The 27,236-nt window shown below is 36.7% G+C and overlaps 1 protein-coding gene across 3 annotated transcripts; it reads right to left on the reverse strand.

Moving 5' to 3' along the window:
- Positions 1 to 426: 426 nt before the first annotated feature.
- Positions 427 to 26,574, reverse strand: TCEA1 (transcription elongation factor A1). Of its 3 annotated transcripts, none has more exons than XM_085052839.1 (10): positions 26,418 to 26,574; positions 20,900 to 20,962; positions 16,331 to 16,436; positions 8,449 to 8,536; positions 7,253 to 7,401; positions 5,360 to 5,416; positions 4,344 to 4,498; positions 2,777 to 2,923; positions 1,790 to 1,861; positions 427 to 734 (listed from the first exon to the last, which is right to left on the reverse strand). In XM_085052839.1, exons 1-10 carry the CDS (start codon positions 26,484 to 26,486, stop codon positions 726 to 728), a joined length of 915 nt encoding a protein of 304 aa, XP_084908965.1. In that variant the 5' UTR covers positions 26,487 to 26,574; the 3' UTR covers positions 427 to 725. The 3 variants fall into 3 exon arrangements, with proteins under 3 accessions (XP_084908965.1, XP_084908966.1, XP_084908967.1); XM_085052840.1 differs by lacking the exon at positions 26,418 to 26,574 and adding an exon at positions 24,044 to 24,458; XM_085052841.1 differs by lacking the exon at positions 26,418 to 26,574 and adding an exon at positions 23,393 to 23,974.
- Between the last annotated feature and the right edge of the window lie 662 nt (positions 26,575 to 27,236).

Genomic DNA, 27,236 nt, shown 5'->3' on the forward strand with positions numbered 1-27,236 from the left:
AATCAGATTTAACCAACTATTTTAAGACATTCTTAGAAATAATGCCTACTGATAGAATGCAAAATACATGCTTTGGGCAATAAAATATATTGCAATGATCAAAGCTGGTTACATAAACAAGCTTAACCAATCATTGTAAAAGAGGTCAAATTTTCAAACCCCATGACTCCAAATTTAGTCCCAGTCCAGAAAGAGCACATTAATTAAATTGTTTTAGTTAACAACTGAGTTTAATGTTATGAGGAACTTATATACCTTTTCTGTTTGCAAAGCTAGTGAACACAGTAGAGAGAAACAAATTTCATTCTTACAACCGAGCAAATGTGGAGGCAAAATACACACAGGAGGAGCGTGTATATTTCAGACCACAAAAAATACAGCACATTATTCACATAGTTAGAAAAAACCAAGACAATTACCAAAATGTTTAACTGGTAAAAGTTTAATGTCAACTTACTTATAAAAATGAAAAAATATTTTAAAATTCACCATACAATTGAGCAACCTGGCCCTACTGGCTACCAGCTATAGGAAGGCATTTAAGGAAATGATGATTGTGTCAAAACAAAGGCTAACTTGAGGCATGTATGCTGCTTTGAAATAAAAAGAAAAGAAAAACCAAAAAACCCTCTCATTTGCAGGAAGCTAGATGCTTAGCCTAGTTTTTAAAGCTAATTACAAAATCCTCGTTCATACTGGTCCAGATGTCTTGACAATTTCTTCTTCTAACAGAACTGTCAAAAGAAAAGAATTTTTTATGAGATCTTTATACAGCTTAGTTCTAAATCTTTGCAAGAAGAAACAGAAATACAACACCATACTTAGGATATGGAAATTACTAGTTAAAGCATTTGCTTTAATTGTAACCATTCCTTCAGGCATTTGTATACAGACACTTCTGTAACTGCCACCTTACCAAAGGTTTTAAGGACAAACATACTTTTCCAGGTACTGCAAACGATTCCATCAAACAATTTCTAAGCTTCATATATTATTTAGTTATCTTGGAGCACATTTTGAACAATATGCAGCAATAAGCTATGTAAACCAAAATGCATAAAGTATGTTTTATGTGGCAATCTTAATGTATACTGTGGCATGGCTCTGCAGAGCTCCAGTACTCTTAACACAGAAAAACAGAGGTTATCATGCCTCCTATTGCATGCAATCACATTTTAAACTGTAAATTTTACAAACCTTCAGTTCAGTATTTCTCCGTTTTATTGAACTACCAGTGTTCCTCAGAAGCCTTATAAATTCCTATTTCCTGAACTTAAAAAAAAGATTCAATCAAGTTATCACTGCCCTACACTTATCCTGACACAGGACTACAGCAGCACTCATCTCTCTTTTTTATTGCCTCTTCTTTTCAGAATAGCAAAAACCAGAAAAAACAACAACAACAAAAGGTCTAAAAAGGCCTGTTCCACTCATCAAAGCAGAGATTAAAACCGGTTAAAAGAACTTTGGGTGATGAAAGAGAAAACACAGTGACTAGATTGTCACTACTTCGTATGGCAAAGCAGTGTTGCAACTAAATGACATAAGGACTATGTCCTGATTTCTCTCCCCCTCTGCCACCAACCTACCTGTGAGATTTCATACCTTTAGTCAAAAATACATTTCTCATTCAAAGCTATTTTGCAATATCAACATGTAATATCATTATTGGGTTAAGAAACAACTAAAAGTCAACAGCAAGTGATTTACCACACTTACTGTAAACCAAAATTAACCACAGAACCTGGCTGCCTGCTATCACATATGCAGAGCAGTCTAACACTCTTACCTTCCATCTGTTTCCACATTCATTACAGACAACAAACGTTGTCATGGGTTCATCAGCACTGCGGGTTTGAACCTTTGGCAAAGGCAAGAGTCAGAGCGGAAAAGGAGAATTAGTATCTTCAACTTTTGTTAGTGTGTGTTCAGCGTAACTGTTTTTAAATCAAAGTTTAACATTAAGGAAACAAATTTGCATAAAAATGCAAGTTAACTTTATGTATCAACTGACACTGCTTTTTTTCCCCTCACTATAAAGCCATTATAAACTTAGATTTTGAGAGATTTAGAAGCACTAAAATACCAATTTCTGCACTGAAACTGTGCACTTATCTCTAGGAACAGATCCTGCACTAAAACTACAATGTTTAGTACAGCTTCACATACATGTACCAATGCAAAGGCTTATAAGTCTCATGACTGAAAAACAGCTTGCCACTTAAAGCACCAATATACAATATAAAAAATATAAGTGCAGCTGATCCTATGATGAAAATTGCATTCCCTAAAGCACTGTTAAGCAAATGAAATCCCCCTTCTTGCAGTGGTAGGAAAGACTGTAAATCAGGGTCTAGTGTTAATCAAATGGTACATTAAATATATTTTAAAATGTACATGTGTATATACGTATATACAATTTTCTGCTATTCAGTCCCTCCATAAAAAAAAGTTTACACACATTAAAACAGTATCTCTCCTCCACATAAAACCATTATGAATATGATGTATTAAGAAGAACTAGCAAAAATTCAGCATTGCAAAGAAACTGGAGTTCTAGTAGATACAGATACTCAGCTTGGATCTAAATAAAGTCTTTGGCAAATAAATACAACAAATTTGCTTTACATAAGTACAACTAAGTAGATCCAGCCATCTTCACATTTGTCAGCATTTTGTAAAAAGTTCATTTTGCAATTCCATTTTTTTTCTCTGACAATCTTTATATAGGACTTAAGCTTTGAGAAAGGAAAATGAAGTCTGAATAACCACGCACCTGGGTGTATGTACAGTTCTTCTTTTTGCACTTGCCACATGTAAACAGATCAGTTTGGGTACCTCCTGTTTTCGCCATCTGGTGTTCTCTGATAGCTTCTTTGGTCAGATTTTTGCGCATTTCTTTCAGCTCATCACTTGCCATTTCCTATAAAGGACAAAGAGCAGACAGAGTTTACTAGAGAGTTTTAGCTTTAAAACAAGTTACCACTGTGTGAGCCAATACAATTTTTTATTTAGAATACATGAACAACAACTCTGTTGAAGGGCAATGTAGCTCTACACATTTTTAATTTTACAAGACTTAAGCTGGGATATTTCACAGCACAGAAGCTACAAAAAGTTAAAAATGTTCTCTTTTTTAACACAAATAGAAAAAAAGAAGCACAAGCTACATCAAACATCTAGAAACATTTCTATGCAAATGCACTTCTGAAGTTCAAAAATGCAAGACAAGGAGAGGACTTAAAAGTCCTCCAGAGGGGCAAAAAAGATCCTCTCCCTAGGCTACATACATGGATAATTATCTCACTGACCTACATAGGATTTATTGTAGGAAAAAACTACATTATTTTGACTACTTCCATATTCATACTGATAAACACAGTACAGCTATAATTTACCATATATAACCAGAAATCATATACACTTAGTTTCCAAACACTAACCAAAGAGTTCAGAATAGCCCATTTTGATTTTTCTTTACAATGGTTTCAGTGCACAAGATCTCCACAATGTCTAGTAATTGTAATAGTAATATCTAATAATTGTAGTAAATCAAGTGTGCACAGCAAAACGAATTCATTCCATTTTTCTTCAATACAGTTTTATTCCACATCCCATGTAGATGTGGAATTCAAATCTTGTATCAATGCTGTTTCACTTGGGAAGATATCTTAATACTGAGGGGGTTTTAGCCACTACCATTTTAATCCAAAACATTAATCAAAAAAAGAATGGGCGCCAGACAGGACAAAATATATGTTTGTGCATATGTACATACATAAGTAGAACAAAAAAAAAAAAAAAAATCAAAATATGTACTGAAGGTACAGTTTACTTTTTTTTTTTTTCACATTCTTTCACCAGCCTCTGTTTGCCCTAACATTTATGTAAAGCTATACTAAAAAAAACAAAACCACCCAACCAACCAAAAAGCCACCACAACTTTCTTTTGGAATAAAGTTAGTAATGGTTTTCATTAGCTGACCATAAATTTAATTTCTTTCAGTCTCCAAGACACCTCTCTACACCTCATTTGAGTGGGTAGAATCCAACACATAGAAGCAGAACAACAAAACTGAAACAAGATGTTTAAGTATGCTTTCATTTTTCTCTCCCATAAAATCTGATTTTTCATGTGACTTTCTAGATTTATCTTGGTTTGTAAAGACACTTTCGTCCCCTCTACCCCAACACAGCCCAGTCATTCAGACTGTGCAAGCCAGAAAAAAGCCACAGTCTTTCAGAAGTAGAGGCAGCTTACATAAATTACTTTTGTGGCTAATAAATACAGGCCAGGATGTAAATCCAATAGGGAAATAGCTCAAGACCTGTGCTGTACTTACCTCTGCTGTCATTTTGGCAAACTTGTCAGGAGGAATGTTTCCACATAATACATTTTTCCTTAGGTTAGGGTTCTTTGCATCCTTGAGATTCGCTATCCTACTTCGTACCCTATTTTTGTATTTCATATCAGTGTTTTTTAATTCTTGAAAAATAGGTACTTTGGATTTAAGGAACAAAATATGGATAAGTAAAATAGAGTAAAACATTAACAAGTGAAACAGAGCACTAGAAAGAATTCCTTTTGGAGGGCAACTCCTAAACCAATACACTTCTCCACTGTCCATCAAGTCTTCCTCTGACCCCCACCAACAGTTACTTTCTTGTTCAACATAGCAGAATTCATAACGTTCTGAAGCCTAACCATGGTTTAGCACATGGTCAGTGAAATATGAATTTTCGGATAGTAGGATCTCAACTGAAATTGCAAAAAGTCACCCATAAGTTTATGTTCAGTTTCTTGACCTCCTCCTGAGAAGTAATTCATTTCTGAACCAAATATTGAAACAATGACAGCTCACTAACACAATTAAAAAAAAAAAAGCCCAGACCTCTGCTCTGGAACTATTCAAACACTGCTACCAGAACCACCCTTTTGAAAACTCTGAATTCATTTAGAAATAAACTTGTAGAAAATTAAATGAAGACATTAGAAAATGATTAAGACTGTTAACAAGAAAAGACTTTTAAATAGCACAGAAGAGCCCAGCATTTTATGTAAGAATGCTTCAGTAAGATATAATACTGTTGCTGCAAGGAAAACATATTGAGCCGAGAAAAACCCACACACACTCACCTACATGCATTCCTACATATTTTAAGGCAAATCATTTAGGTTGGGCTGGTTTTTTAAACGTTAAATTTATGTACTGATGTGTTGAACACAGCTTGCCTTTTTTGTTTTATATGAAATTTAAAACACACTCAATATATAGATGAAGTTAATTCATTTGAAAATTATCTGCATTTTTAAAAAATACTCCTCCTCTAGAGCACACAGATATACAACAAAGGATATCTTCTTCAATCTGAGAACCCAGCTCTTCTTCATCAGCACCAATGGCAATGTAATCATCTGAGAAAAACAAATGATAAAATATTAGCAACTTGACAATCGTGTTCTATATCCCTGAGATCCCTATAGTTTCAGAACTCTGAAACTCAGAAAATTATAAAACACCTGCAGTAAGTGTTCTTTTTGTATAGGCAACTTTAATTTATTGCATACTTATCCTTTCAAAATTTATTACTTGGAAGAACAAACATAAGTGAAGCGGAACAGAAGTTTAGAAAAAGTTAAAAACTTTAGAAACCAAAAAACTTCTGGCACGTAGTTGCAAACAGAAGTAGAAACAAAAAACATTGCTATACAGAAAAATTAAAATATTCCAACAGGCTTGGCATCTCTCCCATCTCCAAAGCCTATGCATAGAACAGACTTATAAAAAGGAAACATTTTATATTGTGTTTAATCAATTGTTTTAGTCCACACAATACAAGAATAAGCAAATAAATGCTTTGCATGCATGGAAGAGAAAGATTTCATTAGAAACATAGTAATTAAATAACAAACAATCTTATTTGATTTTTTGAAATTCAAAGCAGAGATGTGTCAGAAAATATGAAAATTGGAAGAAACACATCAGAGCAGTCTTGAAGACAATTCTACATTTGAACTAAATTGTCTCAAGATAACTGTTTACTGTTTCTGACCAAAATGCTTCCTCACAAAGACATCTGCCTTTCCAGGACAGCTTAAGAACAAGTCACATACAGTGTTTGCCTTCTCATTTCAACATGGGTGTACTTCAGTGAGTAATCCAAACATCATTGCTCCTTCCATCTCATGCCAAAGACCATAAACCAAGAAAATCTCATTTTTTAACTCATGGATGATCAGTTTACACGTGCAGTAGAAAGCAACGTAGCAAAAAAGATTCTTGGAAAACTAGCTAAAATTAAGACTAACATAGAATTATGAATACTAAGATGCTGTATGTGACTTTCTGGTCCCAAATGAAGTCTATGAACTACATATCCACACAACCACAAATTCATAGTCTTTAGTCAGCTTTGACTATTGTCTATACCTGAATTTATATGAATTAAAAGAAAGAATAAAAGAGTGAAAAGAGTAAACATGGATGATTCAGAAGCCCACTTACTGGGCCAAGTTACACTAAGCTAAGAACAGAGAAAAAGCAGCTGGGTCGTAAGTTTGATAGAAGAGAAGGACGCACCAGAAAAAAAGCAGGTAATTCTAAAAAGTCTAGCTTTCAGTTTGTTCCTTACCTAGCATATCATTCAATTTGTCATTTAAAGACACCCAAGTGTACATGAGAAATAAAAAGAAAAAACCCCAGAATAGTCAAGGAATTTACAGATACCCAAAAGGCACGAAGTTAAGATCAATGCAAGATTCTCTTATTGCAAGTATCTTGATGAAACATCAAGAATAAATCAAAACAGAAAGGCAGCCTTTGAAACCCAAAATCTGAAGGTCCCCAGTACCTCTGGTGTAAGAAAAGCAGTCTTGTATATAGTGGCACTCTCTCAGTCAAAAGGACTGAGACAAAAAAAAAAATAGCAGCCTCTACAAAAAGATTTAAATAATGCATTAAGGAAGCAATAACCCTCCTGAAAAGAAGATGCCCTGTTGGTAAGATATCAAATGAACCGAGCCACAAAATGTCCTGAATCAGGAGCAACGAAAATGCATTTTGTAACATTCCCATGCTTTCAAGCTTATTCATTACTTGCACCTTGGGTGAACTGGTTTATGGGTCTACACATGCAAACAGACACAAACAGGGTTTATTCACCCTAAAGGGCAGGAGAAAAAAGAAGAGAGGGAAAGACAGAAACAGAGAAGGAAATAGTTAAACCTGAAAATATAGTCTACAAAGCTCACCTCCTGTTCTGAGAGCTGCAGAGAGCATTTCTCTACATTTCACTCGTACAGAGTCTGAAGTGCTTGGAGCCCGGGGAAAAGAAGGGATGAAAGAATTTGAGGGAGCACTACCCTCCTCCTTCCTGCTGCTGGAATTGCTACTTGAACTGCTAAAAAAAGGCAAAATGAAAACCAGTATTAACGTTTTCCACCCCTGTCTTCAAATAACTTTGTTTCTGGGCAAAATATGGGTCTTTTGCTATATCCATTTGATGGTATTCCAAAATAAGAACACAGGCCACCTTTTTAAAGTTATTTATACCTCTAGAGTCAATACAGTTTCTAAAGTGTCTTTAGACTATTCACCAGGGTATTCCACACAATAGAGACACAGCAGGTATTTCACTCCATTATGTGGCATTTAAGCTTTAATTCTCAGTTCTTTACATTAACATGAAATCTTTCTTTCCTCCCACGGAACTTTACTTTAAAATACAGTGACGATACATCACACCAACATTCACTCTGCAGCGAATGCCTTGCACCCAATCTGCTTACAGTATTGGAGGGGCACCACAGTCACAAAAAACCCCCCAAAATCTACGCAGCTTTGCAAACTGTAACCCAACTCTTCAGCTTCCATCTGGACATATAGTTAGAGGTTAAATTTCAATTTTAAAAAGGCTGCTGAAAAGAGATCACTAAACTCAGAAATGTATAGAAGAAAAGGGCTTGTAAATACTCTTTTGTAAATGTTCTTCAACTCCTGCAGTAACATTAATGTAAGCTTCTTTTTTTGGTAACATATTTTGTGTTTACCAAAAAAAGTGCAGAATGTTTATTAAACATAACAGCTAACATACAAAAGAAGTATTCAAAATCTCCAGCATATGCAATTCCCAAGAAGCAGAGACTGAAAGTTGATTTACAGTTCTCAAAACTGTGTGCTACTACTGAGAGAGGACAGAGTATTTGACAGATCCAACAGATGGAATAAACCATAAACTTGTCTGGCCACATCTTGGCCTATGTCTTTCTTATTTTTTTCATGTCAACAAAAGCACAATTTACTTCCCTAACAACACAGTTTCTTGTACAACTTTGTTTTTCAGAAAAGAACATGGCAACTGTCTCTAATACGACAAATTTGGACCAAATAGTTTAATGTTAATTTATAATGAGTGTGATTATTTGCACAGCCATTAAGAATTAAGCACCTTTCTTCTCTGGCTTCAGGGCTGTTTTGTGAGGAAGATGCAGGCTCCTTTTTCTTTTCTTCAGAATCTTTATCAGTTGAAGGTCCATCTGGAAATACAAAACATGAGAAACTCTCTTCTACCCAGAAATAGTAAATGATTTAAAGCAGTGGTAAAATATCATGATTTCTCCTGAACCAGTTGGAAATGCTATCAGCTCCCACTCTCTGCTGTGACCTTCTCTAGCAGTACAGCCTTCCACTTCCCAACACCTCCCAATGCAGGAAATGGAAAACATGACAACACTTCAGATCCTTCAAGTCAAGTCCAGCATCTGCTTAAACCGGCAGTGAAAACGTGATGGAAAAATAGTTTTTTATGATTTATTATTTCTAACACTCTTGCATTAGGTAGACAGTAACTTCTCAGGTTAAACTCAAACTCTTAAACTCTCTGGAGTTTGTCTTCCATGCTTTATATACATAAGTTCCTACTAAATACGTGCAATTCTTTTTAATTATATTGTGAAAGATACCATGGTTAGCAAAATATTAACTCATTTTCATATTTTGAAGGAGTTTTCCAGACACAGAGACAGTATTTTCTGTGATAGCTCTTAAATTATTTGCCTCAGTATTGAAATATATTTGAATTTGCCCTTCCCATACAGGTTGTGTTTCACTATGATTTTATAAAGAATAAAGACAGAAGTCTTTATGGAAAAGAGCAATCACAACATTTAACTCTAGCATAGCAAGATACATACACCCTTCTATTGTACAGAGGATTTCAGAGTGGCTAAATTGAGCGCCTGCTTTGATTTGCTCTCCAGAAAGGCTGGCTCTCCACTGCCTATGGAGAAAGCCTAGTGAGATTGGTATAACTGACAGATTTTGTGAATTCCTTTTTCCAAGCCCTTAAAAAGCTGCTATTACACTTCTAAATTCATTGACTGTATTATTGGAATAAGCATATATTACAAAGTTTAAAATTAATTAAAAACAGAACAAGAAAAAGAGGGAAGTACGTTAAGGCTCAGTCTTGCCAACAAAGATGTCTTGAATTAAGCATGTAAATCCTTGTTCAAGTATCTAAAAGTATCCTAATTTCCAGAGGAACCCCACCCCTGTGCTTCTCAGAGGAACTTGGTTGTACATAACACACAAATTCAGGTCTCTTCAAACATCGAGCCTTTTCTTCTTTATTTTTAAAGAGTAGAAAACAACTGCACTGGCTTTCTTTCTAGAGTAACAATAAATTGAACACGATTTTGATCCTTTCCTTAACCTATGAGTTAAGGAATTTATCCAATCAAATATCACTTTATTTAAAAATCACCAACACTAAAGAAGAGCAGATACAGCAGCACAGGATCAGACCAGGCACCCATTTATTATCCTGTCTCCAACTGTACCTATAAAGAGATGCACACAAAATAGTATAGGAGCCAGAAAAGCTCAAAAAGATACTTCTCCAGAGTATTCCCCCAGCCTTCAAGAGCTCATCCATTGTTTGCAATGTTGTATTCAATCTTTGATAAATTTCTTCATTTAAGAAAAAAAATTAAACACAGTAGATGATGTACTCAGACTGACTGTCTTTAATAAGCTGATGATGTTATTCAAAAGAATTCCTAATAAAGATAGCAATTTAACAACTTTTATTTATAAAAAAGTAATTTCACTAAGAAAGCAAACAAGACTATAAACTGAATGGATGACACAAGTTCTTTGCTATGACAACTGAAGTGCACTAAGAGAATGAAAACAACTCCCATTTTTAACATGCATACTCACTCTCTCTATGGCAACAACTGATTACATGATATAATCTTTAAAGATGTTCTAAATATGCATGCAATCACATTTATTCAAACCTTCATAATATTTTAAGTATATGATCATTTTTTTCAGAGGCTTTAAGACAAACCAGTAGATCAAACAGGTATCTTGGGATACAGCTCAAGTCCTGCAAAGCAGGAGCTGCGTGCTTCAGCCCATTTACCTCCACATTTTTTCTGGCACTCAAGTTGTCAAATTCCGAGCTGTTTATTTTGCATCATACACACCACAATGGTATAGCTGGCACCCAGTTTTCTTTTATCAAATACTTCCATTTAGCCCAGCACAATTTCATCAAGGGCAGGCACTTGAGAAGACCTGCCAATACCCCAGTGACTTCTTTCCCTTATGGAGGACAGGATCTACACAAGGCACACAGCAAGAGATAATAGCACAGCTCTTCCTACAGCTGCAGACCAGTCTATGCAAGGATGTCTCAAACCAAGGTCAGACTTGAGCAACTGAGACTGCACATCTTCAGCAAGTATGTCTTCAAAACCACAGTTTCTTTAATCACTCTAGAGTTTACAGATGTTTTTGCTTAATCTAGTTTCAGAAAGCTGAAAATAATTATCCTAAGTGTTTAAGTCACTCTTATAGATCATAAATTGGAAAGCACTAGAAGAGATCCACTGTCAAGCTGTTATTTATTTTTGAAGTCACACATTAATAAGGATATCTTGCTTAATTGAAATACTGTATTGACAAAAGAACAGAGTGCAATTAACAGCCTGCTAGACAGCATTTCATGTATCCTCTAGGGAAAGAAAAATTATCCTTGACAAATTAAAAGTTCCTGCTAATTAACTTATTTTACATTCAATGGCCAGAGTCTAATGGAAAGGAAGTATGAGATCTAATGGGAACTATGAACGACCACAGAAATTCTAACAAAGTAAGGTGGAAAAAAATGGCCCTTCAGTGAAATGTCTTTAAAAATTCCAATGTGATTCACCTCAGGAAGTCTATGGAACATTATAAATATTTAAACAATATAAATTACAAGTTGTGCAGTTAATTTTTTTCCATACAGCTATTCAAACTTATCAAATTTTTCTTCAGAAACAAACAGAAATTATCACCAATTTTAGGACTGAAAACTGTAACTTCAGAGTTTTGGCTACTGCATCTTCAGAAGGCCATAAAAAAAACCTCAAGGCTTTTTTTATAATAGAAGCTAATTTATATTAATACTTCTTTAAAATATGAAGAACATGTTATTAACATGAATAGACTATAAGCCATTGGAATAAGACATTCAAAGTCTAGTGACTGCACTGCAGTTTCTATCTGGAACTTGTAATTAATTTGCAAGATACTTGTAGCTTCTCCAGTGAAGAATCTCTCCAGGGTCAAACATGACATGGTAAGAGTTTTCGTTATCAAACTGAAAATTTCAATGTAATAATATACAGCCAGATAACATAATTAATCTGAAAGTTAGAAGCCATTAACAACTTTCTCCTACATTTTTCTAACTATGACAAGCCAACACTAGACACTTGCTAGTTACAAGAAAAAAATTAGAAAATTTAAAAATATAATGTTATTAATTTATAAATCTAACTTTAAATTAAGAAAATTTTTAAAGCAAACATTTTTCCAGAAACATTAATGAAACGTGGCTGGTTATTACCTGGAAGCATAAGAGAATTTAATTTAGTGGGATATTGTGTGTTACCTACTCAGGAATCACCACCTGAACTTGGAAAGTTTTCTGACTATTCAATTTAAATAAGTTAAAAGAAAGAGATAAGAGAACAAGAAACATTCATATTTAATAATTGTTTAGGTTCCATTTCCCAGACTCTGACCAAATAATCTTAAGATGCACAAGAAGCTACACTTGTCAGCAATTCCTCCACATGATGTAGTAAGGCATGAAGGTAAGATCAGTAAAGTTTCTTTCCAGTAGTAGCACTGGCAGGAGGAATATCAAAAATCTATAAATAAACAATAAAATTATGAACTGTTTGTTATTTTTAAAGATTTTTTTATCATCAGTGACAAAAGACCATGACATATGGACTTATTCAGTATATGTGTTTTATATAGCATGATGTATCATGTGTTATCTCTCCACTGATTAGCCAAACAAATTATAGACCCACTAACAGTACATGAACAGTTCCAAATATATACTTGACAGGAGGTGATTTCCACAGCACAGACTTGATATGAAAATGAAACTACTGACATTGTTTTCACACTTGTTTCTGCTTGATGTCTTATAAAGACACGTACTCCTCTTATAATAGTAAATAATATTCTTAAACAGTATTAGACTCTAATTAAATAACTTGTTTTGCCAGTAACATTTCTTTTTGAGCAAAGCCAGTGGGTTTCACAATGTCTTTGAACATCTTCACCTAATGACAGCATCACCACACCTGTAAGATAGTCCTAGGCTGTACCTACCTGCTCAGGAGAATCAAATCCAGGTTCAAAATAAAAAAGGATTTTCTGAGCAAAGTAATCTGAGCAAAATATTTCTGTGAAGCCTGACTGGTGTTATTAACACTTAAACATTCTTTCAAAATAAAATTACTCAAGTATGCCCTTCTTTAAAATAGGCATTTCAAAATGTTTGTGGCCTCACTTATACTTTTCAATATTGGCAACAGATGATCTTTTAATGTTAAGAATATTGTGCATAGATTCTGCATTTTTTGCTCAGTATATAAAGTGACTGGATGAAAGGTTACTTAGAGGTCTGGATGTTCTTTTTCACTGTATACTCTTCCAGTTCAGCAAGTAATTATTTCTGATGGGGGTTATATTATTCCTTAAGGATATTTTGTTGCTTTTCTAATATAAGAAACACTCCTGACAACCTAAATGACTATGCATAGATTCATTATCTGTATACTCTGTATACTCAGCTACTTGGCAAAACAATCACAATTTGTAAATCCCATGTTATAACTGAACAGCATTTTATTCTGAGAGCTGAATTTAGCTCCTTATGCAAATTGTGACCATCTCTGCTATGTGGTTTAACTTTCAGAGTGTACCTGAAAAGGACCTTGCACTGTGGCTCACCCAATGAGTCCCTTCAGACAATGGTCACAAACCCTCTGCTGTGCAGCTTCTGACCCCCCTGAAAACCCACTGGTAACCTGGCAAGGTTTGAGTCAAGCCACCAAGATCTGGTGATTCACAACTCACTTGGGCTTCTTCTCATGTTTCCCATGCATTCCTAAAAACTAAATTCTGATAGCATTGAACTGAAACATTACATGCAGCCTGAACAGTCAACAATTCTTGCCTAAATTCAAAATGTCATTTATAAAAATAACTCACAAAGACTTCAGAGCTCTGAGTACAATGCTTGGTACGATTAACAGCTGTCCGCTTCTGCTGCCATCTTTGCTCCATACCATTTTACATGCACTATAAACAGCATAATCGAAACTGATTTCTCAAGCAGCTCAACATACGGTATTTCGTATTCTTCCGAGAAAGTCAAAACTAATGATAAAACAGAATAAGAGTACTTTGTAAGATTCCCACCCATACTTACACCCTGTCTTTCACAGTTATGAAACTTTACATTCTAATGAATTACTGAGCAGTGATAAAAGAGGCAAAACATTTGCCTAACTGTGTTTTATTAAAAGGTCTACATTACAACCAAGGAAAACTTAACTACCTAATTTATGAATGTAAGCAGTGCTGTATTTTCAGGAATAATTTGATTTTATGCAGTAAGTGCATTACCACAACTATACTAGACCTGGCACAATAATGTACACACAGTAGTATCTGTCCTGTAACAAAAATTAGCACGTGAGTGCAGGTCACATACTCACTGTCTCAAGAAGTATTCAGTTCTGATAAATGCCAAATATTTCCTATTAGCTTTCCAGCTCCTCACATGTTTGACTTTGCCTCATGCAAGAAGCCTTAGGTAGAGTCTCCCAGCTGTGTTAAAACAATCTGAATCTAACAAGCTACAAAAGGGGAAGGTCCACCTTGCCCCAGCTGTTTGTTACTGCTACATTCACTGTGCAGGAAACAGTAACTGCTAATAGGTTGGACCAAAAAATGACAGTTGAAATTTAAGCAAGAAGAAATAAACAAAACAATTAATTTCCAGCTGTTCCAACCAGCACTGGTCTCCTGCATAGCCAGTTGAGGACTAGTTGTAACACAGGAGGGAGCAGAGAGGCACCTGTGCAGAAGTGAAGTCAGGACCACTCCTTTCAGAGGCAGACTACACCCAGATTGACCTGCCGTGACCATGAGGCACCAGAGTCTTACCCCAGACTTCTACAGCATGAAAACCCTCCAGGCAGGGGCGACACTCCCCATGTTTCACATTTAAATTCCAATCAGATTTAAGTAACTACATAGTAAGACAATTTTGACTAAGGTACTCAAGTGTTAAAAAGATGAGACAATTATTTTTAGTGTCTCAACAAGCAAATGACGGATCTTTTGGTCAAAGGACAGTGATAATCAGGCAGATCTCCCACTCTCCAAAGAGAACAACATCTGAGCACATTCCCAAAAGTTGAGAATTCTGTTGGAAAAGAGTATCTCCTCTACTTTGCTGCCTCAGCTAAGTTGCAGTATTAAAAATTTGAACTTCTAAGAAAAAAAATTACATCAAATATTAATAGGCTTTTGTTTTTAAAACTTAGACTAATAACTTCTAATAACTTGAGAGCTAAATCACTCAATCCAGCTGCTACTTTTAGAAGTCTTTAGAGTAACTGACGCTAATACGCAAGTTAATTTCTCCACTTATATATACCTTACCACTTTTATGTACTGATATAATAAAGCTGGACTTCTAAATTTAAGTTTCAAAATAAAAAGTATATTATTTTCACTATTAACCAGTTAAGTCTGATCAGATCCTACATTAAGATCCTTTATAACCATTTACTTTTATTATAAAGGTCATTATAAATTTAAAGGTATTTTATCAGAATGTCTAGTATTATCTAATTCTAACTACTAAAAGTAACATTATTAGTAGGTAGGTTGAAGGTCTTTAAGGTAGATTAAAAAAGTTTGCTGTAGAGGCTGTTGCTTCTTACTAGAACATCAAAGTTTACAGTTCTGACAAACTGTCCATTTCTACAGACAGAGTATTTTCTACATCATTTGCAAGACAGTAATGAAGTATCTGATAAAATACTTCACAATTGATAAAAATGAGGCTGAATTCAAATGGTAGGGGACTCTAACACTCTCCTGGTATTTCACATAATTTTCCAGACAGAATGGTAAATATTTAAATCATAATTTAAGCTTTTTCTATTTTAAAATTTTAAGCTTCAAAGATCTTAGTTTACCTAAACTTACACACAAAGAAACAAAATAGTGCACCACAGTGTATGAACAAAAATATCTAAAAACAGTTTGACATTTGTTTTGAAATATATTAAGTACTACCAAATACCCTTGAATAAAACCCTAACACAAAGGTTTTGTTAACTGTAATAAGTGCTTAAAAGGAAATTAAAAAGTATTAAGCCACTAATTAGTAAGCTGTTTAAAATTATGAAGGTTTTAGAAGGTGTAGATCTATTTCTCACTACCTGTAAGTTCTAACAGATTTTAATATCACTTTTACTGTTTTTTCTCCTCCCAAATCACTTCATAACCAAACTTCAAAGCCTCCACACTCTCACATGAGATTCTGCACTGGTACTTCAGAGTACTTGTTATATTAGACAAAGAAAATAGTCAAGAAGAGGTTTGTTAGTGCTTAGTGCTGCAGTAGTCATTCCAGCTCAACTGCAGTCAACGAGACTTCAGAAATGAATCACGTCAGAGAAGCTGATTTCCTACTGCCTGCCAGCCCAAATGAAATATATTAACTGTTTCTCTGAATACACTCTCACAGTGTAATGCCCTGGTGACATTATACTGTAAAAAAAAAAAAAAAAAAAAAGAGTAAGAACCAATTGCATCAGTGCAGGAAGTTTTAACATTCACACAAGAGCACAAACATATCTAAAGCAAGGCAGTGTCAAGGATGTGCATCAAGGCTACACAGAGTAGGGACACAAAAACACACAAGAGCAGGGACGTTTCTGTTGCCATACCTAACAGCTTCTTCCAAGACTTGATGAGAGATTTTGCTAAAGATGTAACCTCTTCATCTGTGCTTTGCTTGCGTATTGCATTCACTGACATTCCAATTCTGGTAGACTGCAAAAGAAATAGAAATATACACTGTCACAAGTGAAATGAAGACAATTTAACAAATAAATACATATAAACTTTGCTTTGACATAATCTTTTACAGTATCTTTTTATCTTTTCTTTTGTGGTGAGTTTGTTTTCTTTTTTCACAAGATTATGAGGACGAAATGCTATAAGCCATTATAAAAATTATTTTGACAACATGGACATTTTAAAAAGAAATACAACAGCATTACCATTTGTCTTCATCACAAAAGTTTGGGGAGGGATGGGAAGTGATGGTGGGCAGGAGGGTTAAGGACTGTATTTATATTTCAGCATTATAAGAAGCCTGCTAAGTTCTTCACTGACATCATACTCTTAGAATTCCCACTTAGTGGCTGTGGAAGATGCTGTAATACCAGCTAGGAGCAAGCACATTTTAGGTATGTAAAAATTTTGGGGATACTGAGATTCTTTAGAATCTTCAGCAGAGAGAGTTCTGACTTTAGATAGGAGCAGAACTCTCTGTATTTAAGATTTTAAAGAATAAGCTATCCTATCGCTCTCTGAAAAAGCCAAGACAGCGAGAAGCTTTAAACCTTTGCTACTACTGCCACCTGCAGAGTGAACATGAGAGTAAATCACAATCCATGCCTTTTAAGACCCGGAAGATGAGGACATAAAGTTAGCTCAACACTAACAATTTCAATTTATGGCTAATATGTTCTTGTAACAAGTACAAATTTTCCACCCTTTTAGCTTAGGAGGAGAAAAGCATTTAACAATACAAATAAGGATTTTATTATCATTAGGTATTTTGACTGATGACTGCACTTTTTTGTTTGTTCTTAAGATGCCTAGTTTTGTTACATTACCATTTACAGGCCTCACTAAGCATAAATTATTCTACTTACTTTTGCAATAGATCACCATAAATTTCCTCCTTCTTTAAAGGAAAATTTAAATCTTTGTGCCTTGCTAAAAATGGAAATTATTTGTTCCTGTAAATTACCTCTTACAACCCAAACAACACTTTCTGAGGCACCGTGGATGTGTTAAATTACTGGAAACATACTGAAATAATCCATAGCTATTTCAGCCAAAGAAACACATAAAATAACCTCAGGCCTGAGTATCAGCTCTAAACACATATTTTGGATTAAAGAAAACAGACAGTTACTCACCTGTAACTAAAGAATTTCAAGAAGGACTCTGCTCACTCAGATTAATGGTATTGGCCAATTCTCTTGATATTTTTAACCCTTAAATCTCAACATTATGTTCAGACAATAAAGAATAATATGTCCTTAAAAATCCATAAAACACCACATCTGGATGAGAAAAATGTATCTACCAAAAACCCAACCCTCCTGCGCACAGCACATTAATACCTGGGCACAATGACAGCCTGTACTCATCAGCAAAGGGAAAACACATGAACTTACTGTCTTACTTGGTTAAGTAAAATCCAAAAACTGAAGCAAAACTCAAAACTAACTGAAAAACGTTCTTCTGATCACACAAGAGAGACGAATTGCCTGAACTGCCAGCTTTCTTAAAGCAGTACATAAAAAGAGATCATTTGTTTGCTTTTATAGAGCATTGCATCTGGTCTACCTGAAGAGAGGAAGTAACAATCTACTAACTTATCTGCCCTCTAACTGATGCAAATAATCACAAAAGATCAGTGTTATCTTCTCAGAATGTGTTTTAATGACAAACCAGGTGATCATTTCAAACCAGTATTTGAAATTTCCTCAGTCTTCCTATCTATGGAGCTGTTCTAGTGATTACCATTTTTAAGTGAAAAACTCCAGTATTTTCCTTCTTCCCCACTTCAAATTCTAGAGCACTTTTCACCTGCTTTCACAGTAAAGACAGCATAACACAGCTGTTTTCACCCCAGAAGCATTGAAGCTTTGGCCAGCAGCCCTCAGTAGGCGTGAGCAGCACTGAGCATAAATAACCCATGACTGAACCCAAAGCAGAGCATACTGTGGCAACAGGTCTCCTCTAAAGCAGAACAAAGGCAAAAATGTAAGGAACACAGCTGGGGAGCAAAAGCAACCATCGAAGCAAGCAGAGGGGCTATCAGCTTTAAACTGGAAGTGTATGAGGATAGAGAATTGGTGAGCACTCGGACCAAAGCAGAGCCAAGCCAACCACTGCAGAATAACCATCTCCAGGTTCCCAGGTCTCCACAGCTTGCCAGTGAACTGACATGAAACCATTAACTGGCTGCACATCATAGCCCAGTTCTGCACATGTGTGTGCAATTTCCTGTAAAACCTGTTTGTTAAAATAAAGCCTGACTGTCTCACTCACTGTTTAGCTGTGCACTAACCACAATTAGCACCAGGGACATGATGCCTTTAATGCTGTGAAGCTGCTAAACAGATTTGCAAGTCAGACCACCAGATAAATCACGTGTGAGGAAGCCTACTGGCTCCCTGCCTAGCTGAGCAAGGATCAGCTTGCTTACATAAAACTTGTTAGATGTGACACAGTGGTATTATTGCCTGTAATCACTTCAGCTTTCTGTGGAAAAAAATGTAGCAAGAAAGACACAAGACACCAGCATGAGTCCCAGCTACTCATACGCACCTTCCTATTCCACATACCTGTAAACAGGTCAGAAAACCCCATCATTTCAGACTGAAGCAGGAGTGGTGTTACAAGAAAAATCATCACTTCTCTTATTACATAGGACTAACAGAACTAGCAGAGATTTTCTTAATGTAGCCAGCTTTCAAAACTGCTTAAAAATAGTTATGCAAGTATGCTTTTCACTTGTGTCCTGCGTTTCATCAATTCAAACATGTTTGTCAGAAGTCTTGATCTACCACAGAGGAATATAGTTCCTCCACTTTCTCACAATCATTACCCTTCTTGACACTGGCACACCAATGATCCACCACCAGAGCAATGAGTATGATTACTTTGCATTTCAACTTTTGCTCCAAGTCCACCATTGCTTAAGCAAATTTGGGGGGCCAACATAGAAAGTTTATGTCAGACTTTATATATTTATCAAAATCAAAAAAACCCCAAAAAAAAAAATTCACTCCAAATGTGTTGCTAAATGCAATTTTATATAGTGGAACTGTTTTGAATACAGCAATGGATATTTAAGAAAAACTTTCTAACAAAGGTACAGTCAAAGCACTATGCAAGAGTATCCCAAAATACTTGAATTTCCAGAGCACTTGCAGAGAGATTCTTCATTCCAAAGGCAAAGGAACATTATTATACAAATAGAATAATAATTATATAAAATATAATATAATTATATAATAATTATTTAATATATAATATATTGCATTAAGAGCTGCACAAAGGAACTCCAAAGAATCAGGTTAACAGAGGGGTTTTCTGGGTTTTGTTCTTGTTTTGTGTGGGGTATTTTTTTGGTGAGGTTTTGAGTTTGTTTTCTTCTTAAAGGTTGAAACTAGGGGACAAAGTTCCAAGAGTTATACCAGCATTCATGCATGAAAGTGACACCTTAAAATTCCTATTTTCTGTCAGAAATAGCATTAATAATAACTTACCAAGTACATTCTGCAAATATATAGGATGCGTGAATCAAGAATGTCATTGCTTCTGACACTTTTAAGATTTCAACTTCATAGCTAATTCTTTATCCGTGACCATTAATTGCCCCTTAGAAAAAAGTTACTTTTCAGTCTCCTCCAATACAAGTGGCTACCACAGCAAATTAGGTCTCAGATTTAACTCTGACATTTGAAAATTTTCACAGATACAGAATATCCGGGTATTTTGGAACAAATATTGCCCATTGGTGAATTACACTACAAGCTCTGAAACTTGACATGTAACTAAAGTTGACCATGTCTACTTTTTGAAAGAATTTACAAATAATATATGAAATACTGTGTTATAGATGTGAATCTATGCAACATGAGTGAGAGCATCCATGCAACTGGCAGACATATCCCTCCATCACTCCAGCCCAGAAGAGTAAAAGAGGAGGACAATTACCTTAAGAAATACACTATTCAGAGCAGGTGGGGGATGTGGAGTGTGTGTCAAATACAAGTTGCCAAAAGGTATCAACTATGTTTTTCCTCACTTACAATGCAAAACCTTAACTAATTATGTAAGAAAAGATAGTATCATCTGTAATCAGGTGCATTCTCCTTCAGGAGGAAGGAAACATCACGTTTGTGTTAAGAGTAAAAATGTAAGATTCTATGTACAGTAAATTGGTAAGTAGCTCTTCTCCTTTGTCTATAACAAAATTTATTACTCTCAATCAGAAAGATAAGCTTTAAGAGTTTGCTGCTGGAAGAAAATACTTCAGATAAGTGCCCTAAATAAGGTGAACTGAAACTACATTACCATATATCAAAACTGATGCTTCCAAGGACTTCTACTTTAATAGAGCAACCTTCTTTCAAGTCTGCTGGCTCCACCTTCATCATTATGGAGTTAACATTTGTAATGTAACAACACCAAGAAAATCATACCTGCAACAACTCAAGGGTCATGGGAATATTCTTAAGCTCCTTCAACAAATCAAGAGCTCCAGCCTGAAAAAAAAAGAAAATAAAGAAATCAACTTAGTAGCAATCAGGAACTTCAAACATAATGTCAACAATATAATCTTATCTGCCTTCAGGGTCACAGATTGGGTTCAAACCGTCAGTTTATCCAAGGAACTAGATCATGGAATGTTCCACTTCACAAACTCTACACATTAACAGGCCTTAATTTGGAAATCAAAGTATTCACTCAAAGACTAGGGAAGTTTTAACCCCATATAACTCAAATGCCAGTCAAAGCCTTCTGTCAATTACTACTTAACCAACACAGATCTTCAAGGGTAGTTCACTTAACAGTATCAGAAACAATCCAGACAGCAGCAGCAAATTTCAGTTCAGAACCACATCAGTTTTAGCAAAAGGTCTTGGAGTTGAGAAGCTCTGCATAGTCCATCAATAATGCACATATATATATAAAAACCACACATAGACATAATTCTTAATATATATAAAAACCACACATAGACAGAATTCTTAACTGTATTTGTGGTGATGTGGTAAAGCCACACGTTGTGGGCTTTTCTTTTTCCCCTGCTAAGACTGTTAGGAAAGGCACTAACTAATTCTGTGTAAGAAGCTTTCTAGATAGATGACTCAAGTTCAGAGACTGTACGATTAGGCATTAACAAAGTCTATACACACCCACTCTGAGTAACAATTCATTCCTTAGAAATGCAGGTCTTACTTAAATAAAGTTTTCATAAATGTGAACTCTGTAATTCTCTTTAACCTCTCCAACCTGGATGATTTCCCAACTCAACTTCAGCAAAGTGCTGCACCATCCACTTCTGACTGTGCATGTGGGCTGTTAGACTACACAAATCTCCCAAAGGCTGAGGTAATTTGGCTGTTATTCAAGTGCACATGGTGCTGAACCTGGGAGCTATGAACAGAAGGGAGCCAACTGCCTGTGCATCCAAGAGGCCATTCTATTCAGGCTCAGTTCATTATCTTCCCACCTTTTTCTTTTCCTTTTCTTTTTTATTTTATTCATGAGGTTTGGAAATAAATCCCATAAAATTTCCATCTTCCAAATCTGGAATTTGATTCCTATTTCTTTCCTTACCTCTCAACTCAACCTATTCTATTTTGCATTTTGCTTGCTTTTCAAATTCTCCCTAACCAACTTCTAATATGGCACCTGTTGCAAGGAAACTTAAAATATTCTGCTACATCTGCAGTCTTACAATTTAACCACTAAATATAAAACAACCACCAGGAGGTTGAGAATGGTGGAAGTGGAACTTTGGTGTCACATCCCAAAACCCTCAGCTGTGGACACCTTCAAATGTTATCTTTGTTTTTTAAACACTTCTGACTCAAAGAAGCCTCCAAACCTGAACGTTTCACTAAACCTCACCTTACACAAACCCAATTAATATGTAAAACTAAAGTTTTACTATTTTGCCATGACAGCAAAAGCCTTATTTAACTTTTATTCATGATATACAAAACTTCCCCAGCCTTAACCACAGAATTTTAGCAGCAATGATGCAAGACTGAGAAATGTCTAGATGTTTTCAGGTGCTAAATTGAGTTGGCATACTAAACCATAGCTTTCTCTCAACAGCCATAAGCGTGGCTTCTTCTGTGCAAACACAGATCCAAATAAAGCAAGTTAATTATCTTCACTGCTACAAAACAAAATCAAATTCAAGAAAATTTTCTTAGTCAAAACAAAACTAATGACAGAAGTCAATGTGCCATTTTAAAAAATATAATCTGGTAAGACTTACCTCCAAACCAATTAAGTTATTAGCAAACTGTACACAGTACGTAATTTCAAAATAAACACAGCTTATGGTAGTCTGCAAATTCAACATGAAAAAACACTGTAATGCAAAGCAGCACTCTCTTCATCTCACCACTAGAAACTGTCTAATCAAAATTTCTTTGCCCATTATATGCCTTTCCAACTGTACATGTGAAAACAAATTTATTATTCCCAGAGGTAATGTCTTCCAATACTAGTAATTTGATATACAGCTGGTTAACAAACCATGCAACAATTAAAAAAAAATAAAATCAGAGAACAAACGAACTGAAAAAAACAACAAAAAAACCCAAAAAACCCCACAAATAATCACTAATCACTTCTCCAATCAATTATACTGTGCACCAAGAATTAGATGCTTTAAAACTAAATTTAAATTGATTTTCAACTCATATCAACTAAACAATTTTTCATAACCACTTCTCTTAGCATAGAAAAAGGCTCTCTTGTATCTCAAAAGCAGTGTGGAAGTTGCACAGTACAACTGTAATTACTTTTTTTCCTCATGTAAGACTTCTGTGTTCAAAAACAACCCCCACCGTTAAGATCATCATTATAAATCTTCTTTTAAAGGCATTTCTATAAATTTATAGAAAATGAAAGGCAATGCCCCATTCTCCTAGGCTGGGTGGATCCCGGTTTACCTTGTCACTGAAATTAACAGAAATCAGGTTCATACAGATTCAGCAGATTACTCCTCTCAGCTTCCTTCAGTTGGTCAGATCTCAACACAACAGAATGGTATTCTGTAGTCATATTTCAAAGTGTGCTTCAGGCGGTAGAAACTAGAGTACATTTTTGAAGACAGCAGAGCTATCCAGGTATAATTCTGTTTTACTTAAAGGAGTATAAATTCAATAACACAGACAATTTTATTCTGTAAACTTACTCAAGCATTCTCGATTTTTTTTAATCCATGGGTGCAGCCTTAGTTCTCATACCTATTCATTACAGCAGCTTAATGAAAGGTGAACTAACAACAAAAGCTCAAAGGAAGGCACTACAGGTTTTAATCCAATCACAGTTCTGAAGGAGCAGTAATATCAATTTCAATTTGAAGCAAGCTTTGTATCGCACAGTGCATTTAATACTACATCATATTATTTCCTCCTCTGAAACAAAAGAACTGCATATATCATTTCACTAAAATAGTTATGAAATCTGCACAGCTACAATTAAATACTTAGTCAAGGCAAATCACCAAGAGTCTGACTCAGAAAGAGTGTCTGCATGGCCTGCCCTTTCAACTCATCAAAAGAAATGCCACAGAGCACTTTGCCACAAGCCAGAGTCACCTTTCGTATGAGAGATGAAACGTTTCTTGTCATCTGACTCTTGACAGCTTCAGAGTGAGCAAGGACCAAAGCCTTTTTTTTCTTTCTTTTATTATTGATGGGTTTCACCAAATCATTCTCATTCAAAGACACAGACCAAATACTTGTTCTTGATGCGTAAAAATGGAGAAAGGAACACAAGAGGTTGTCAAGACCATCATTATTCAGTGGGTACTTGTGTAAGAAAGTGTTTCTCAATTCTTCATCTTTGTGAGACAATAAAGTACCTCTTCATAGAGACTACCTTAATAATTTTGCTAAAATTAGCATTTTAACTGCAGGGCAGAATTAGGTAGGAAATCACATTGTGCAATTAAAGAAATACCTTGTAAACGACAAAGAGTATTATGAAAAACACACAGACGTCTGGTTTAAATACCAGCGTACATCCTCTACTATGACACAGCTGAGGGTTTTTATCATGCTACACATGATAAAATATGTGCTTTGGACAAACTGTCAGCCTGCACTCTTGGCCACAGTGCTAGCTCATTGAGAAAACACCAAACTAACAATGGAGCCACTTGTGTAGTAAGGAGCTGGAGTGAAGGAGCTCTGTTTCAACAAAGTACAAAAGCTCAACAAGTTAAAGCAGTGCTTTAACTTTCTGCCTCCCCAGTGTTCTGAAAGTTAATTAGGTTACACATGCTAGAGTCTGAATACATGTTTCCACCTACAGTTAGAAACTTTATCCAAACTCCTAAGCCTCCCAGATCACAGAGAAATACTCTGCGGTCACCTGCAGCATCCCTGGTTAAGCTACTCCCCAGGATCAACAGTGGTTCTCATATTACCCAAGACCAGTCATTTTCTTTCTGTTGTCAGAAGTTTTACAAACAAAATTGAGCTGGCTGTCCTTTATCATTCTTCTTACTGTGATATTTAAGCATTTCACAGTCAGTAAATTCTCACCCTTTCAACACCTCGTAGGAAAGAGCCACTATTTCAGTTTTGGAGAAAGTGAGGCAGCAAATGCTTTTGTGCTTAAATGCATGAATAGAAATAAAAGCAAAGGAAAACATACTGGAATTTATAAATGTTGGTCATAAAAAATTCTTTCCTCTAGATGAGGTTCTTGCTGCCACAATGTATCATTTGAGAGTTCAAACATATTAGAGCTAAAACCTGTGATACTATACAACGTCAAGGACTGAACCATAGCTTGTGTGTACTCGCAATAAATTTGTTTCTGTTCTGAATCACACAAATTTCATTGGTTTAATGCAATCAGTATTTCTATAAATATGCAAATATTATTAAAAATGCTCTTTATGCTGTCCAGTATTAAGCAATAACAAAAATATTTACATAAAGTGGAATTCCACAGTGTTGAGTTCTAAACTATCACTGTTATTAAGTTTTTAATGCGCTATCATGACCTTACAGAAAAAAAACTTTATGTACATAATAGTGGCTTACAGGAAGAACAACAATCACAAATACAAGCAAAAATTTCCAGCGAACAACAATGAGCCTACGTGATAAAGAAGTAGCAAACAGAGATTTTATGTACAACCATAGTCATTTATCTGGCTGTTGCTCTACACTCCCATTTTACTTACTTGGATGTGTTAGTAGGCATCGCATAAACACCATATGTTAGCTGAGTTCTGTATGAAGGGCATACATGACAATAACACTTGAGTTAAGCCAACTGAATCTCACCTATATTCTACCTCCGTTCTGAGGCGCAAGTTATTTTCCCGATTAACAAACATAATTAAAGTGTTTCAGGTTACATTAAAACAAGAAGGAAGAAGGCTCACATTCCTCCTCTGTTCGTGAAGTTTACTCACTCAACTCTGGCCCTGCCGCAGCTGGGTTTGGGCTCTTCACTCATACCTTAGTTTTCACATCCCGCTTAAAACTCCACCTTTCGCGCCTAGCAGCGACAACACGCCACGTACAGGGGGTCATCTCCGCAGGCATTCTCCCGGGTGACAGGCTGTCCCCGAGCAAGGCCACCGCCGCGGTTCCAGCGAGGAGGAAGCGGAGGCGCAGCCGCTGCCAGGCAGGGCCGGTGCCCGGGCGGGAACCTCCTCCCGGCCCAAGGGCTGCAGCGCGGGCGGCGAGGCCTCTCGCCCGGGGCGCAGAGCCCGCTGCCGGCGCCTCTCCTCCGGCGGCGCGGCGCGGGGAGGCGGCGCAGCCCCGCGGGGCGCTGCAAGGAGGGAAGCGCCGAGGCCGCCGGGCAGCGCGGGTAAACACCGTGGCGGGAAGGGACAGGCCCCGCGCCCGCTGCACGGAGGGAGCGCGGGGCCCGCCGGGGCCGCGCCGGGGCCCGCGGCACCGCCGCCGATCCGCCTCCAGCCCCGTCCCGTCCCGTCCCGGCGCTCACCGCGTTCTTCTTCTGCACCATCTTGTCCATCTTCTTGGCGATGCGGATGATCTCGTCCTCCGTGGCCATGGCGGCGGCGGCCCGGGCGGCGCCAGGCAGAGCGTGTCGAGCGCCGGCCGCGGGAGCCAGGCAGCGCTGCCGCACGCCGAGAGCGGGGCGGGGCTGCGGCCGCTCTCGCACCGCACCGCCCGAAAAAAGCCCCAAACCCGCAAAAGTACACTGAGATAACCTTCACTGGGCACCGCACCGCGTCTGACCGACGTCAAGAAGCGTTTGGACAACACTCTTGAGACCCGTGGTGTGATTGCTGGGGTGTCCCGTGCGAGGCCAGGAGGAGGACTCCATGATCGCTGTGGATCCCTCCCAAATCAGGACAGTGTCATTCTGGGAGCTTCATAGCCTCTCCAGCTCCCAGCACTGCTGCTACACTGCTCGGAGTCACTCCGCTACCCTGCTCATACCCCGCTAACACAGCAGGAACCACGCTGCCCGGAATCTCCTTCCTACCACCGAGCTTTTCTTCGGCAGGCAGGAGGCTCAGAATTACAGCACACACTTGACTTTTATTAGCGTCAAAAGGATAGGGAAAAACCTCTTCCCTCTAACAGAAAAGGTGTTTCTATATATACACACGGACACATATATATGTTTTGTTTTAAGGAGCCTAAGAGTTACTTTTATAATAAATGGAGTGAGGCTTTCAAATTCCAACTTCAGTGTAAGTTTGGAAAAGTTCTGAGTCAGTACAGCAGAGCTGGAGGTAAACTTTGGCATGGGCCAAGCGTCACACTGCAAGGTGCTACAGTGCTTCTAACTCTT

This window comes from Lichenostomus cassidix, chromosome 2 (genome assembly GCF_008360975.1).
Source record: "Lichenostomus cassidix isolate B80296 chromosome 2, HeHo_3.0, whole genome shotgun sequence".
NCBI classification, from domain to species: Eukaryota; Metazoa; Chordata; class Aves; order Passeriformes; family Meliphagidae; genus Lichenostomus; species Lichenostomus cassidix.

Bases quoted from the DNA above. Each gene is read 5' to 3' on its own strand.
- TCEA1 (XM_085052839.1), bottom strand. From the start codon at position 26,486: ATGGCCACGGAGGACGAGATCATCCGCATCGCCAAGAAGATGGACAAG. The intron at 2,924-4,343 runs GTAAGTACAGCA...TGTCCTTTATAG, and splicing joins TTGCCAAAATGACAGCAGAG to GAAATGGCAAGTGATGAGCT. The intron at 1,862-2,776 runs GTGCGTGGTTAT...CCTTTGCCAAAG, and splicing joins AGAACTGTACATACACCCAG to GTTCAAACCCGCAGTGCTGA.